The sequence below is a fragment of the Staurois parvus genome, unplaced genomic scaffold, assembly GCF_062004578.1.
Source record: "Staurois parvus isolate SC_StPar_1 unplaced genomic scaffold, SC_StPar_1.0 ptg000108l, whole genome shotgun sequence".
In the NCBI taxonomy this organism is placed as follows: Eukaryota; Metazoa; Chordata; class Amphibia; order Anura; family Ranidae; genus Staurois; species Staurois parvus.
In genome coordinates, this window is record NW_028317904.1 from 972,857 (window position 1) to 989,053 (window position 16,197).

A 16,197-nucleotide genomic window follows, 5' to 3' on the forward strand; every position below is an offset into this window, starting at 1 on the left:
AGACACAGCAGAACAGAGAACCAATCACTCCTAATTAACAAAGGATCCTGCACCCCAGTGGCTTCCATAATTCTCATATTGAAAAAGTATGGCACAACCAAGTTCTGGTCACCCAGCCAAACTGAGCAATTGGGGGAGAAGGGCCTTAATAAGAGGTGACAAAGAACTTGATGGTCACTCTGACTGAACTCCAGACATCCTGTGTGGAGATGGGACAAAGTTCCAGAAGGACAACCATCACTGCAGCCCTCCACCGATCTGGGCTTTTTGTAAGAATGGCTAGAAGAAAGCCTCTCTTCAATGCACAACACATGGAAGCCCACTTAGTTTGCAAAAAGCACCCGAAAGACTCTCCGACTATGAGGAACAACATTTGCTCATTGGATGAAACCAAGATTGAACTGTTTGGCCTCAATTTTAAAAGTTACGTTTGGAGGACACCAGGCACTGCTCCTCACCTGACCAATACCACCCCAACAGTGAAGCATTGTGATGGCAGCATCATACTGTGTGTTTTTGAGCAGCAGGGATTGGAAGACAGGTCAGGGTTGAGGGAAAGCCGAGTGGAGTAAAATACAGAGATATCCTCAATTAAAACCTGTTCCACAGTGTTCAGGACCTCAGATTGGGCCGGAGGTTCACCTTCTAACATGACAACAATCCTAGGCACATAGCCAAGACCACAGTTAGGGACAACTCTGTGAATGTCCTAGAGTGTCCCAGCCAGAGCCCTGACGTGATCCCTATTGAATATCTCTGGAGAGACCTGAAAATGGCAGTCCATCGACGGTTCATTTTTATAAATTCACAGACATTAATAAAATTTTGTTTTCACTTTGTCATTATTGGGTACGGAGTGTATATTAAAGAAAAACTGTAGCATCAGGCTGTAACTTAACAAAACTGAAAAAAGTGAAGGGGTCTGAATACTTTATTAACCCGAACGAGTGCCCCCATAGCAAGTGGCTTATGTGGGGCACTTGGACAAATGGGAGGAGCAAAGACCGCCAGTGAGAGACCCCAGAAGAGGTGGTTTGGGGCTATTCTGTGCATATTTAAAAAAAAAAAAAAAAAAAAAAGTACCTCTACAATCACTTTAAGAAAAAGGATGGCAAGTTGCAGAAGTTGCATCAGGTAAAACAATTTGCAAATTAACATTCAGAAATCGGATACCCAATACCTCAAAAGATTCAAAAGATACTGTTCTCTAGCATCCACACAAAACTAAAATATTGGATCGGGCAACCTCTGGTATAGCAAGTGATCATCTAAATGATCAGAGACGCCTGTTGAGATGACTTTGAAAAGCACCTTGTGAAAGAAGCATGAATCTGCACTATGAAATAGGAAGAATTAGAGTAACAAGCCACTGCTTACATTTCGTTGCTGGTCAATCTTCTGCATCTGTACTTGTTTGTGATTGGTGATTACTTGTCGAATACCATTGACAAAGCCACTTTGATCATAGGGTATCAAGCCCATGAAGATCCTCTTTTTGGAAGAGTAGAGTAGCATGAGAACGCGTACCTCACAAGGTGTAGTATGAGGAAAGTGAACACAACCCGCCTAAAAAGATGGAGAGAAGGACAACAGATTAAAAACATACACTTGAAACGTCAATGCATAAAAAGTGTTACTCAACTTATCAAATGCATTCATTATACTTTTCAGTTCGAATGGGTAGGTGAAAAACCAGATAACTCACTAGGGACCATTCAACGAAAAGGTTCAGCAACTCAGCTACAGGTTGACACCTGGTTTATTAACCGCCTCCTGCCTGCCATATAAGGAAATGATGGGCGAAAGGCGGTTCATAAGACGTCCTCCCACTCTAACAACGCATGACCGCCCCTGGCGGCGAACAGCGCATCGGTCGGTGGTGCACTGTGTCCCTGGGACACAGCGGATCACCGATCAACGGAAAGAGCTGAAGATGTCGGCTCTGTCATGTGATCATCTGTGTCCAATCACAGCTGATCGCATATAAATAAGGAAATGCCAATTATCGGCATTTCTCTCCACACGAGCTGTCACGCTGACAGCTTGCGAGGAGAGGAGAGGAGAGCTGGTAATCAGCATTACTCATAGGGGACATGTGCACTGATCACCAGGGCACTCATGATCAGTGTGCTCTGATGATCAGTGTAGCCCCATCAGTGCCATCTGTCAGTGTCCATCAATGCCACCTGTCAGTGCTAATCAATGCCACCTGCCAGTGCCCATCAGTGCCACCTATCAGTGCCTACCAGTGCACATCAATGCCACATATCAGTGCCCAACTGAGCTGCCTTTCAGTGCCACCTATCAGTGCCAGTCAGTGCCGCCTAACAGTGCCATATATGAGTGCTGCCTTTCAGTGCCCATCAGTGATGCCTGTCAATGCCCATCAGTGCCACCTACCAGTGCCTCATCACTGCAGCCTATCAGTGCCCATCACTGCAATCTCATTAGCACACATCAGTGAAGGAGAAAAATCATTTATTTACAAAATTTTGTAACAGAAACTAAGAAAAAATGTTTTTTTTTTTTCAACATTTTCAGTGGTTTTTGGTTTGTTTAGCAAAAAATAAAAAAAAACCTAGGATGTGATTAAATACTACCAAAAGAAAGCTGTCTGTCTGTCTCAAAAAAATTATAAAAATTTCATATGGGTACAGTGTTGCATGACCGCGCAATTGTCATTCAATGTGCAACAGAGCTGAAAGCTGAAAATTGGCCTGGGCAGGAAGGGGTTATAAGTGCCCTGTAGACAAGTGGTTAAAGAACTACCATGAAAAAGAAGAAAAAAAAAGTCATAGTATGATAATGATACAGCTTTGAACTTTCATCTCCAGAACAATGGTTTGACATATGGCACGCCTCCTATCACTTCTAAGTACAAAGAGTTTGGAGCGGACATATACATAGCTTTAAACCAAGCAAACAGGCAGAAGTATGATTCAAATGACATGTAAATGAAGCAATGCAGATAAGCTGGGCTGTATAGGTCTTCCCCACCAGCATCTCATATCTCTAAGACTTCTGTGTATTTACATTAGTAGTCACTTTCTGCCCCCTCTCATGAGCCATTATGAAGCGGTGACTCTTTCATAGCTAAATTCAACATTTTAGCGTTTATATTGCTAGTGCCCTACATTCTGCCTGCCATTGTTCAGCATGCAGCCTGCCGTGTTTCAGATCCCAGATCAGTTCTGGAGAACAACGGGCTGCACTGGAGAGATGGGCCAACTAATTAATTGAAGAAATGCACATATCTTCCAAACATCAGAGATGGGGAAGGAAGGCATCCACCCACCTAAGAAAACTAGTTAAAACTGGAGCATGCCTGGTATGGTCATTCGAATAGCACACATCCTGTCCTGAGGTATCAAAGTTCAATCACTATACTGTTATCTATGGAACAGTGGCACGTCAACCTAGGACAAGACGTGTGTTAGAACTACAGAACACTTCCATCTCATCTTTATAATAGAAAGGAATATGTCATATATTCACAGAAGTAAGCTGGAAAAGGCTGGTAATATTGTTTGACACGAAACTAGAGTACACAAGAAAACCCTGCATTTTTGGAACATAACAGACATAAAATTATTTTGTTTCCAATAGTTTTTATTGAAAAGTGTTTTACAAGAAAAATAATACAAACAACATCATAAAGTGATGGCGTTGCATTGCAGAGTCATACATCCCCATAAACGTGAGATCAAGAAACATGACGTGGTATGAAAGATCAAGGCTACTAATGGACACAAGTGTACTGAGTCTAACCATGCACACAAAGATAATAAGATCATAATGCCTGGTTCAATGTAATATTGGTGTTCTCGTGATCAGAACTCCTGTTCCACCCATTGCAAATGACTCAGGCACATTGCACCGTGTGCAGAAGAATTACAATAGAAAATAATTAAACCGTAGAGGAGATACACAGTGCACTAGCAAAGTGCTTGAATCCCAGCCTCCACTCAGTGGTTGGAATGACCTCGCCTCTCTGAGCAAAAGTGGGCCTCTCATAACTATGGCATGGGAATGTTACTCTCCCAAAAGAAAAACAAGATTGAAGGAAAATAGGGAAAAAGAAATGAAGAGGAAGGAAAAGGAGAAGGGAAAAAAAAAGGGACTGATAGGTGCCAACTCTCTAGGTCCAGATTTCCATTTAAGCTGAAAAGGTCAGAGTGTCCCCTGACACATCTTTCAGTCAAGGGATTTCGGGTTTTTTCAAATAGCTTAAGTTTGTTATTCAATTTAGCTGATAAGCGCTCATTAATCATGAGCCAGGAAGTTTAATCTTAACCAAGTCTAGAGGTATCACTGCCAACCTCCATGATCTAGCTATTGAAATTTTTGCAGCCACAAAAATAAATTAAATTATCCTGCATGAATGGGGCGTCCTCCATGGGGCCACACAATAGTGCTTGTGTTGGTGATTTTATTAGATTAATTTGAGTAAGAGAATCAATAATATTATAGAGTCTAATCCAAAAAAGTTTACCTTTGGGGCATTTCCACCAAATGTGATATGAGGTCCCATCCTGTCCGCAGACCCTGAAACAGCATGGGGAAGCTCCCGAGACATACGAGGCAAGCCTACAGGGGTGTGGAAATTTCTGAAAAAACTACTTGTCCAGGGACTAAATTGGTGTCCTGATCTACCTGTCCATCAATGACAATCTACTTGTCCAGATAAAAAATTTTTTTTTTTAACCAAAAGCATATTTAAATCGGAGGTGATTTTAGGAATGTCTGGGGCTTTTAAAAACATAAAGGGGCTTTATGGTGACTTAAATGTGTAATATTTTTAACATTGTGTTGTTTCATCCATGCACCGCACCTTGGGACTAGCAGGGAGGGGAGAGACCTTGCAGTGCAACGAACACCGATTGGCTCCTCAGGAAAGGGGATTGTCGGGCTTATCCTTTATCCTTTTTGCTGCCAGAGCCATTTATGTGTTTTTTTGCACAATGTAAAAAAAAAAAATCATTTTAGGCCTGAAGATTACATAAAACCCCCAAACATTATATATTTTCTGAAAGCAGACACCCTAGAGAATAAAATAGCGGTGGTTCCAATTTTTTATGTCGCATGATATTACCGCAGAATTTCAATAAAAATTACAAGTAAGTTAATTTTGGGGCACAAAAATAAGCAATAAATTACACAATTTTTTTGTAAAATATAAAAGAGGAGGTTGCACAGGGTAAATAGATATCCAACTTGCCAAACCTTAAATTTGTGCACGCTCGTGTAATGGCGACGAACTTCAGTACCCTATATTTTCTATAGGCGACACTTTTAAAGCTCCTTATAGATTATCAGTTTAGTGTTAAGGAGGAGGTCTGGTGCTAGAATTATTGCTCTCATTCTGGTGTGCACGGCGATATGTAACGTGTATCGCAATCATCGTTTTCATACGCAGGCGCCCCAGCGTGTGCTTTTACGTTTGTATGTGCGTATATGTGGGGGTGGGGGGCCATGTGCTTGGGTGTAACTTTAATTTTTTTAAGTAAAAAAAAAGTTTTCTTTTTATTGTAATTACATTACATTATTTCCCAACCTCAAATCTCTCAGTGGGAACCCAGGACTGACATCATAACATCACTTCTGGGTCAGGACAAGAAGGGGTGGGGAGTGAATGCGTCCACTCTCCTCCCTCCCTTCTAGCCGACGGTGGTGCCAATATTTAAAAAGGGGTAAAAATATTTACAAAGTAATTATAGATCTCTTAGTTTAACTTCTATAGCTGGGAAGATACTGGAGAGTGTAATAAAAGACCACATAGATGAGTTCTTGCTGGAAAAAAATATTTTAAGCAACAGACAGCATGGATTCATGAAAGACAGAAGTTGTCAAACAAATCTGATTTCTTTTTATGAGGGGGTGAACAAAACCTTGGACAGAGAGGTGGTGGTGGACGTGGTATACTTGGATTTTGCAAAAGCGTTTGACACAGTTCCCCACACACGGCTAATTTGAAGTCTACGGGCTTGGAAAAATCTGTATGTATATGGATAGAAAACTGGCTAAAAGATCGTATTCAGAGAGTAGTGGTTAATGATTCATACTCTGAATGTTCTGGATTCATCAGTGGTGTACCCCAGGGTTCAGTGTTGTGACCATTACTTTTTAATACATTTATAAACGATATAGGGTCTGAGATTAAAAATATCATTTCAGTCTTTGCAGATGACACCAAGCTGTGCAGTGGAATAACGTCCTTACAGGATGTCACCTTACAAGCCGACCTCAATGCACTGTTTAATTGGACAACTATGTGGCAAATGAGGTTTAATGTTGATAAATGTAAGGTTATGCACTTGGGGGCTAATAATATGCATGCATCATACATACTAGGGGGGTTACAACTGGGGGAATCAATGGTGGAGAAGGATCTGGGGGCACCATTGAAGCCTAATAATGGCATGCAATGCCAAGCAGCAGTTTCTAAAGCAAGAAAAATCCTCTCTTGTATTAAAATAGGTATAGACTCCAGAGCGAGAGATATCATATTACCCCTGTACAAATCACTAGTAAGACCTCATCTTGAATATGCAGTTCAGTTTTGGGCACCAATTCACAAAAAGAACATTGGGGAACTGGAGAAAGTACAGAGAAGGGCAACTAAACTGATACGAAGCATGGAGGAGCTCAGCTATGAGGAACAAAATTTATTCTCTCTTGTGAAGAGGAGATTAAGGGGGGATATGATCAACATGTAGAAATACGTCAGTGGTTCCTATAGTGAACTCGGTGTAGAGCTATTCGCCCTGAGGCCATCACAGAGGACAAGGGGGCACTCTATATGTCTGGAGGAAAAGAAATTTAATCTCCAAACAAGGAAAGGTTTCTTCACAGTGAGAGCTGTGAAAATGTGGAATAGACTCCCTCAAGAGTTGGTTCTGGCCAGCTCAGTGGATTGCTTCAAAAAAGGCCTGGATTCTTTCTTAGATACACAGACTATAACGGGATACTAACATTTATAGGTAAAGTTGATCCAGGGAATATCCGATTGCCTCTCGGGGGATCAGGAAGGAATTTTTTTCCCAGCAGGTGCAAATTGGATCATGCTTTGCTGGGTTTTTTTGCCTTCCTCTGGATCAACTGTGGGTAAAGGATTATAACTTTTTTCTATGGTTGAACTGGATAGACTTTTGTCTTTTTTCATACAGACTATGTACAGTGGGGCAAAAAAGTATTTAGTCAACCACCAATTATGCAAGTTCTCCCACTTAAAAAGATGAGAGAGGCCTGTAATTGGCATCATAGGTAGACCTCAACTATGAGAGACAAAATGAGAAAAAAAATCCAGACAATCACATTGGCTGATTTGGAAAGAATTTATTTGCAAATTATGGTGGAAAATAAGTATTTGGTCACCTACAAACAAGCAAGATTTCTGGCTCTCACAGACCTGTACCTTCTTCTTTAAGAGGCTCCTCTGTCCTGCACTTATTACCTGTATCAATGGCACCTGTTTGAACTTGTTATCATTATAAAAGACACCTGTCCACAACCTCAAACAGTCACACTCCAAACTCCACTATGGTGAAGACCAAAGAGCTGTCGAAGGAAACCAGAAACAAAATTGTAGACCTGCACCAGGCTGGGAAGACTGAATCTGCAATAGGCAAGCAGCTTGGTGTGAACAAATCAACTGTGGGCGCAATAATTAGAAAATGGAAGACATACAAGACCACTGATAATCTCCCTCGATCTGGGGCTCCACGCAAGATCTCACCCCGTGGGGTCAAAATGATCACAAGAACGGTGAGAAAAAATCCCAGGACCACACGGGGGGACCTTGTGAATGACCTGCAGAGAGCTGGGACCAACGTAACAAAGGCTACCATCAGTAACACACTACGCCGCCAGGGACTCAGATCCTGCAGTGCGAGACGTGTCCCCCTGCTTAAGCCAGTACATGTCCGGGCCCGTCTGAAGTTTGCTAGAGAGCATTTGGATGATCCAGAAGAGGATTGGGAGAATGTCATATGGTCAGATGAAACCAAAATAGAACTGTTTGGTAGAAACACAACTCGTCGTGTTTGGAGGAGAGAGAATGCTGAGTTGCATCCAAAGAACACCGTACCTACTGTGAAGCATGGGGGTGGCAACATCATACTTTGGGGATGTTTCTCCGCAAAGGGACCAGGACGACTGATCCATGTACAGGACAGAATGAATGGGGCCATGTATCGTTAGATTTTGAGTGCAAACCTCCTTCCATCAGCAAGGGCATCGAAGATGAAACGTGGCTGGGTCTTCCAACATGATAATGATCCCAAATATACCGCCCGGCAACGAAGGAGTGGCTTTGTAAGAAACATTTCAAGGTCCTGGAGTGGCCTAGCCAGTCTCCAGATCTCAACCCCATAGAAAACCTTTGGAGGGAGTTGAAAGCCCGTGTTGCCCAGCGACAGCCCCAAAACATCACTGCTCTAGAGGAGATCTGCATGGAGGAATGGGCCAACATACCAGCAACAGTGTGTGCCAACCTTGTGAAGACTTACAGGAAATATTTGTCCTCTGTCATTGCCAACAAAGGATATATAACAAAGTATTGAGATAAACTTTTGATATTGACCAAATACTTATTTTCCACCATAATTTGCAAATAAATTCTTTCCAAATCAGCCAATGTGATTGTCTGGATTTGTTTTCTCATTTTGTCTCTTATAGTTGAGGTCTACCTATGATGCCAATTACAGGCCTCTCTCATCTTTTTAAGTGGGAGAACTTGCACAATTGGTGGCTGACTAAATACTTTTTTGCCCCACTGTAACTATGGTGAGTGAGCCGGTCCCGGGCCTGCAGATGGGCAAGTAGAGCCCGGGAAACCTCACACGGGGGGGGGGGGGGTGGCTGGCTAAGAGACTGGCACTGTGTGTAAGCAATTGGCGGCAGCGTTGCCACCCAAATGCTTCCACCCGAATGCTTGCCTGCAGCAGGGCTAAAAGAAAAAAAAAAAAAAAGAGAAACATACCTGCCCAGCACCCGGAACTACATGTCCTGGGTGGCGGCCGATAGGAATTCAACATCCCTGAGCCTAGTTGGAACCATATACCATCGTAAAAGAATTTTAAAATTAGCTACAATTATTAGGTATTTATGAGTGTCTCCGATGCAGAGTGGGCCATCTTATTAACATATTTCCCACTGATGCATATAAAACGGTTTCATATTCAGAGAGGTCAGGATAGAATATATTTCAGCTATGAAGTCCTTTAACTTACAATATTTATTACACAGGTAGTCCATAGATGTCATAGTCCCAAGATCCGATGTACTCTTTAGAGTATTAAAATAATGAGATATTTGGATATAACAAGAACTTTCAGCCTCTGGAATCTGGTACTTTTCCTTCAATACTTGCTTTGACAGCAGTCCCCTAGAGTCGCATAGATCTGCAATACATATTAATCCTTTATTGGTCCACCATTCAAAGGCTCGGGAGGCAAGGCCCTGGGTGAAGTCTGGATTTCCCAAGAGCGGTGCAAAGGGATTGTGTGGGGATTTAAAATTGTGTTCCCTTGTTAGTCTATCCACATTCCAAGGGAGAATGACAGGAATAGGCAGAAGACAGTTGGCCTATCTTTAAGTGATAGCCACGTCAGGTGAGATATGGGCCTCTTCGGACACAAACAGGCCTCTGCATAACAAAATAATTTCAATGATAAATTTGCTAGAACTAAAAGTGAACAAATAAGAGCAGTTCATTACTAGAGTTATCAAATACATCAAGATTATTTCATCTTTCTAAACTTTAAAGTGGATTTCCAGGTTTCAATGCACTATAAATAGTTTTCTGCCAAGCTGTCCCAAACAATGGCTGCAGGCACTGATCAGTGAATTCTGTTTGGGCAGGAAAGGGGACTGGAGTCCACCTGTAAGAATACATTAGAACAGTGAGAGAGATAGCTGCATCACTCATCATTGTGTTGATGCAGGAATCTGAGTTTTTTTTTTGTTCAGCCCACTGGTTGAATGAAAAAAACTACCAGAGTATACCCAACTTAAGAGAGAGGGAGATATTCCAACAAGGAAGTGACTCCTCTGGGCTCCAGCAAAATGGCAGCTTCCAATTTACAGTACACACTAATTTTAATAGCATAATTATTAATGTGGAATGTATGAGCTTTTGATAAAGAACATTAATTGCTTTCAAATTATTATGGTAAAGTTTTGCTTGAAAGAGAGTTGGGCTGAATGCTTATGCTTTTCAACCATTCAGAAGTCTTGTAATTTTAGAAATGAATACAAGGCTTTCTCTGATTAGCTAAGGTGGCCAATCAGAAGTCTTGTATTCAGTGACAAAAATACAAGGCTTCTTCTGGATGCTGTAGAAACATTCAGTCTGACGCTCAATTCCCACAGCAGCCAGGAAGTTGTCCATATTGTTGCCAAAACACATTGTTGCTTACTGTATGGAGCTATATAAAAGTATATTACAACAAAGTGGCCATATAATTTAGTGATAGAAAGTTTTTTTGGGCCACTTTAGCCCAAACCAATTATTTAAAACTATACTCACCTTGGATCCACGGATACAGCATCCCGGAGCTCCCCATCTGGATGCGGATATCTTCGGGGAGCCGGCTTCCAGGTCTTGATTGCTGGCCGCTTGGGGATAATAACACCCCCACGCATACAAGGTAGTTCAGGCAGTTTAATGCAGAAGAGACAAAGCAATTCTCTTCTGCATTAACATTCATGCCTGCTCGCCCTTTTTTAACTTTTTACCTAAAGTTCCACATTAAGGTGTGCCAAAACCCTGAATACTACTTTAACCGACTCCTGCCCGCCATATAAGGAAATGACGGACGGGCAGTGGCTCTCTCGTTCTGGGAGGATGTCATAGGACGTCCTCCCACTCTAGCTGCGCATGAGCTCCCAGGGCCGGGCTCAGACACAGCGGATCACCGATCGCAGTACAGAGCCGATGACACAGACTATCATGTGATCAGCTGTGTCCAATCACAGCTGATCGCATGTAAACAGGAAATTGCCAGTCCTCTCCTCACGCTGACAGTGCGTGAGGAGAAGAGAGCCGGTAAGCATTATTCCTCAGAGTGGACATCTACACTGATCAGTGCCCTGATGATCAATGTAGCCCATCATTGCCACCTGTCAGTGCCCATCAATACCACATATCAGTGCCACATATCAGTGGCCATCAGAGCTGCCTGCCTATCAGTGCTGCCTGCCAGTGCCCATCAGTGCCACCTGCCAGTGCCAGACAGTGCCGCCTGTCATTGTCACCAATCAGTGCCAGACAGTACCACCTATCAGTAGTAGAGAACGAAAGAAAAGAGCACACCAACCTTGCGCATTACCTCAATAAACAGTTCATGAATTTATAGATAAATTATACTCACGAGTAGAAGTAAAAAAAGCATATAACATCCAAAACCAACACAGGGTTATAAGACACGTGTGAGTTCCATCCAGAAGGGAGATATACTCTTGGTCAAGATGACACGTTTCGAAAGGGGGGTTCCTTCTTCCTCAGAGCTAGTCACAAAGACCTAAGCCACCCCTAAACATAGTGTTGCTCTATCGCAAGGCCTGCCTGTTTATGGTTTACTGAGGTAATGCGCTAGGTTGGTGCGCTCTTTTCTTTTGTTCTCTACTATAGTCTATATCAAACTTCCCCAGCTTCTTGTTAGAGATGCATAACCTTTGATCAGTGTTGGATGAACATTATCATTGTATTCTATTGACCTTTCTCTGGTATGAGTCCCTGAGCGCAGGAGGTGGTGGATGTGTGTCGACTGGCCACCTATCAGTGCCACCTATCAGAGCCAGTCAGTGCCACCTATCAGTGCAGCCTTATTAGCGCACATCCGTGAAGGAGAAAAATTACTTATTTACAAAAATTGTATAACAAAACCTAAGAAAAAACTTTTTTTTCTTCAAAATTTTCAGCCTTTTTTATTTGTTTAGCCAAAAATAAACCCAGTGGTAATTAAATACCACCAAAAGAAAGCGCTGTCTCCAAAAAAGTGATAAAAATTTTGTTTGTACAGTGTTGCATGACCACGCAATTGTCAAAGTGCGACAGCAATGAAAGCTTAAAATTGGCCTGGGCAGGAAATGGGTAAAAATATCCGGTAGGTAAGTGGTTAATATTGCCAGGTCACTGGAGTGCACAGGCAGCTTAGGGCAAACTACCAGTTCATAAGAATTCAAATGATTAATCCCATATCTTGCTTCTGCATATGCCTTAACTGCTGTAGACATCTACTTTACTGTGGGGGCACATGTATTTCAGAAGCCTGGATTTTTAGAAACAAATCTGTGTCCAAGGATGTAATAACAGTGAAAAACAAAAAAAACCCTACAACAATACAAATGCAATAAACACAATAAGAACAAAGTGGTAACTTACAAAGCCACTGCCCATGATGCGATATAGACCCTTCAATGACTCCAGATCCTTATTAGTAAAATGGAACTGAACCATTCGAGAATTTCTGAATAACGGTCCTAAGGTAGTCTGAAAATAAAGTGTGTAATAAGTGTTCTACATGCAAAATCTGTATCTTATTATTATTACCAATATCAAACACAATAAGGAGGGGGTGCCTGTTTTTATAAAGTTTTGTTTTCCCTTCAATGCAACTCGGTGCCTTTAAAATATCCTTTCAGGACTGTACTGGGATTAATAATGGCCACACCACATTCCAAATTTTCTGGCTATTTGCTTTTTCATTGGAAGATTTTTCTTTTCTTTACTGTCTTTCCTTTAGATCTGCACTGTCACTATCTACCTGCAGGAACAAGAATACCACCTTATTTGAGGGATGCTGTGAATGCTACAGCTTCACTACATACTAGACCTACAGGCCATCTATCTGTTCTGAACTTCTGCTCCGATATTCAGCTGCCAGACACTGCTGCTTCCAGAGTTTTGGACAACAGAATAAAGGATTCATTTACTCATCATAAAACAGGTAGATAAGATAATAGAAATTTTGGACCTAAAGTGGGGGAACACACTATGAGAAAATCAGAAGAAAAAATCATTACAAGACACGATCATTCAATTTTCGTATAACATGATGTACACAACTTTCAACATCCGATTCAGACTCTCCAAGCAAAAATTTCCGAAGGGACAAACTCATACACGAACAGAAGTAATGATTTTAGTTTACTGCTTTCGCACGAGAAAAATCAGATACAAAAGCTTGCAGTGCCACCGTCCGGCCGTTTATATACAACGACCGGTCAGGAAGCGGTTAAAATAACAAGGTAATGCACATACGGTTTTCTTTTCATGATTTTGTCTTGCAACGATTATTTTTCTTCATAAAGCTTAGACAATAAAATGCAACAAAATTAAAAAAAACAAACAAAAAAAAAAAACACCTTTTTCCTTTTTAGGAAGTTAAAAATAGTGTTACTGCTCCTAAAACGTGCACATTTTATTCTAGTTTGTCCTGTTTAAAATTACACTAAAATTCTGACTCTGCCCTGTTCACACCACAATACTATTATCACGTGCAGGAATCTGCAACATGTGTAAAACTCACTGAAACACGCATGAAAACTGATGTCAATTCATGTCTCTGCAAGTTAAATCTTCATAGTTTTCCCATCAGTTTTTATGCATGTACTGTATTGGCAGGGCTTGAAAAAGCCGCTCGCCCACTCGTCAAATGCGAGGAGAAATTCCTCTGTGGCGAGCGGCTGCAAGCGGTGAGCGCAGATGAAGCTTGGAGCGACTGCACCTGAACTCCAAGCCTCATTGTGAAGCCGAGTTCCGGTTTACAACTCCAGGTCTCCGGCTTCTGCGGCACCACCGCCGAGGGGACAAGTGCAAGAGAGGTCCGCTCTCCTCCGCTGAGAGGAGACACCCTCTCCACCGCCGCAGGGGACTCGGGGGGACAGTAAGTACTGTATACAACATGTCCTATCACTATAATGGAGTACAGGGGAGCTGGGATATACATTACTCAGTAATGTATATCCGAGCTCCCCTGTACATCATTATAGTGATGGCATGTATATCCCAGCTCCCCTGTACTCCATTATAGTGATATGACATGTATACAGTAATGATTACTGTATAGTAATCATTACTGTATACATGTCATATCACTATAATGGAGTACAGGGGAGCTGGGATATACATTACTATGATTACTGTATACAGGTCATATCACTATAATGGAGTACAGGGGAGCTGGTATATACATTACTCAGTACGTGGGTAAGGTTGGGTGGGGCAACTGGTGGCGAGTAAGTTTTATGACCGGCTAGTAGGTCTGGACTCGAAATTTTAACCCCTGCTGTATGGTGTACATGAGCCCTTAATTTTGGGATGTAGGCACAGGATTAAAAAAAAAAAACTGCGTCATATGTGCACTGAACCATGTGACATACCAGCAACTGTTGTGGGATCAGCTGCATTATTAACTTTTGAGGCCACTGATCGGTTTTCCTGCAAATAAAGAGAAACATTTTTTCATATTAATTAGCAAAATCTAAAGTCTGAGGTTCTCCAGCTTTTAAATAAGTCATCTGATATTAACAAACACAAAGAACATCTAAGCCCTGATTTATTAAGTTGCAATAATGTTTATGAAATGGTTATTACAAAATAGGTTGGTAATAAAACCGTTTTTGTCTAGACTCTACCTCTTATACTTGGCTGTGTAGCTCAATAATCGCAACCAGCAAAAAGAGTGTAGGAAGGAAACCACCTTCTCATTACACCCAACTATGCAACTGTGGCAACAAGCCAGCGAAAATGGAGAAGCCAAGATGGTAGAGAGCCGAGACCCTCAAAGAACACAGGAGAAAACTGAATTTTTGATTTACCTGTAAAAACCTTTTCTTGTAGTACAACACAGGACATTATATCTTCATATCCATTGTGATAGGGTTATGCTGCTATCTTCAGTTGAATGTTGTTCATAGCTTGCTAAAAAAAAAAAAGCCAGTATCCAAAAGGAAGAGGAGTGGGAACTCTGTGTCCTATGATGTACCCTAGAACAGGCAAGGAAGCACCAACACTCCTGGTAGAATGAGCTGTCAGTGAGAACAGTGGTACGCTTTTGTTTAGACCTTAAGCTTAAGAAATTAGCTGATGAGTCCATGTAGAAATAGTACATTTAGACACTGCATGACCCTTCCTTGGGTCTTCAGGACACACAAAGAGGGAATCGGGTTCATGAAGAAGTCAAACATGAGGAAACATGCAGGTCGTGATTGTAGCGCATCACTTCTATTCAAATGACTGCCAGGTGTCCTGGTGGTGTTCAGCTGGTGTGCTACAGGTGACACGGTGGATTCGCATTGGATGTTGTTTTACTTGATGTTTATCATAGTGCTGTGTTGCACTTTAACTGCTTCCCGGCCGCCTCATAGCAGAAATACTGCTACAGGGTGGCATGGGTGCGCAAAATCATGTATATATACGTGATTTGATTTCCAGATAGTGAGGTGTGTGCACGAGTCCAACCTGCGCCACCATTTGCGGCCTCGGCTGTCAATCACCGCGTCCCGGCTGGTGATTACTTGCCAGTGCCCGGTGATTTCCGAGGATCTCCAACGGGGAGGAGAACTCTTGTTTACGAATAGTTCTCCTCCCTGTCAGCTTCGACACACAGCACAGCCATCCAAAGAGGTGTGATTACAGTGAAGCACAATGACACCGCCCCCTAGTAAAACACTCCCAGCACACAGCTAACACTTTGATCGCTCCTCATGTGAACCCCTTCCGGCCCACTATTAGTATAGTGTCAGTGCTGTTTTTTAGCACTGATCACTGTATTGGTGTCACTGGAGATGTCAGTGACACCAAGTCAGTCCCCCCCCAGTGTCAGAATGTCTGCCGCAGTCCCACTATAAGTCGCTGATCGCCGCCATTACTAGTAAAAAGAAAAAAAAAAATCCCAGTATCTATGCCGCCATTTGTAAACGCTATAACTTTCACGTAAACCAATTAATTTACACGTATTGGGATTTCTTTTAGCAAAGTAAATTTATGAGGAAATTTGATTTTTTGAAATTTTTTTACTGGACATGTTTAATAGCAAAAAGTCCAAAATATTGTTTTTTTTTCTCTCAAAATTGGTCGGCATTTTTTTTGCTTATAGCACACAAAATAAAAAAAATTAAAAAAAAAAAAACGCACAGGCGATTAAATACCACCGAAAGAAAGCGCAATTCGTGGGTGTGGCATTGCATGAC

At 41.9% G+C, this 16,197-nt stretch overlaps 1 protein-coding gene across 2 annotated transcripts in view; it reads right to left on the reverse strand.

Moving 5' to 3' along the window:
• MED25 (mediator complex subunit 25) overlaps window positions 1-16,197 on the reverse strand; it is a 113,915-nt gene that overhangs the window by 24,403 nt on the left and 73,315 nt on the right. For both annotated transcript variants that reach the window (XM_089671590.1, XM_089671591.1), the window contains 3 exons: window positions 14,386-14,443; window positions 12,386-12,493; window positions 1,378-1,566 (listed from right to left, as the gene is read on the reverse strand). In XM_089671590.1, the coding sequence (XP_089527716.1) occupies window positions 1,378-1,566; window positions 12,386-12,493; window positions 14,386-14,443 (355 nt within the window). The remainder of the gene's footprint in view (window positions 1-1,377; window positions 1,567-12,385; window positions 12,494-14,385; window positions 14,444-16,197) is intronic.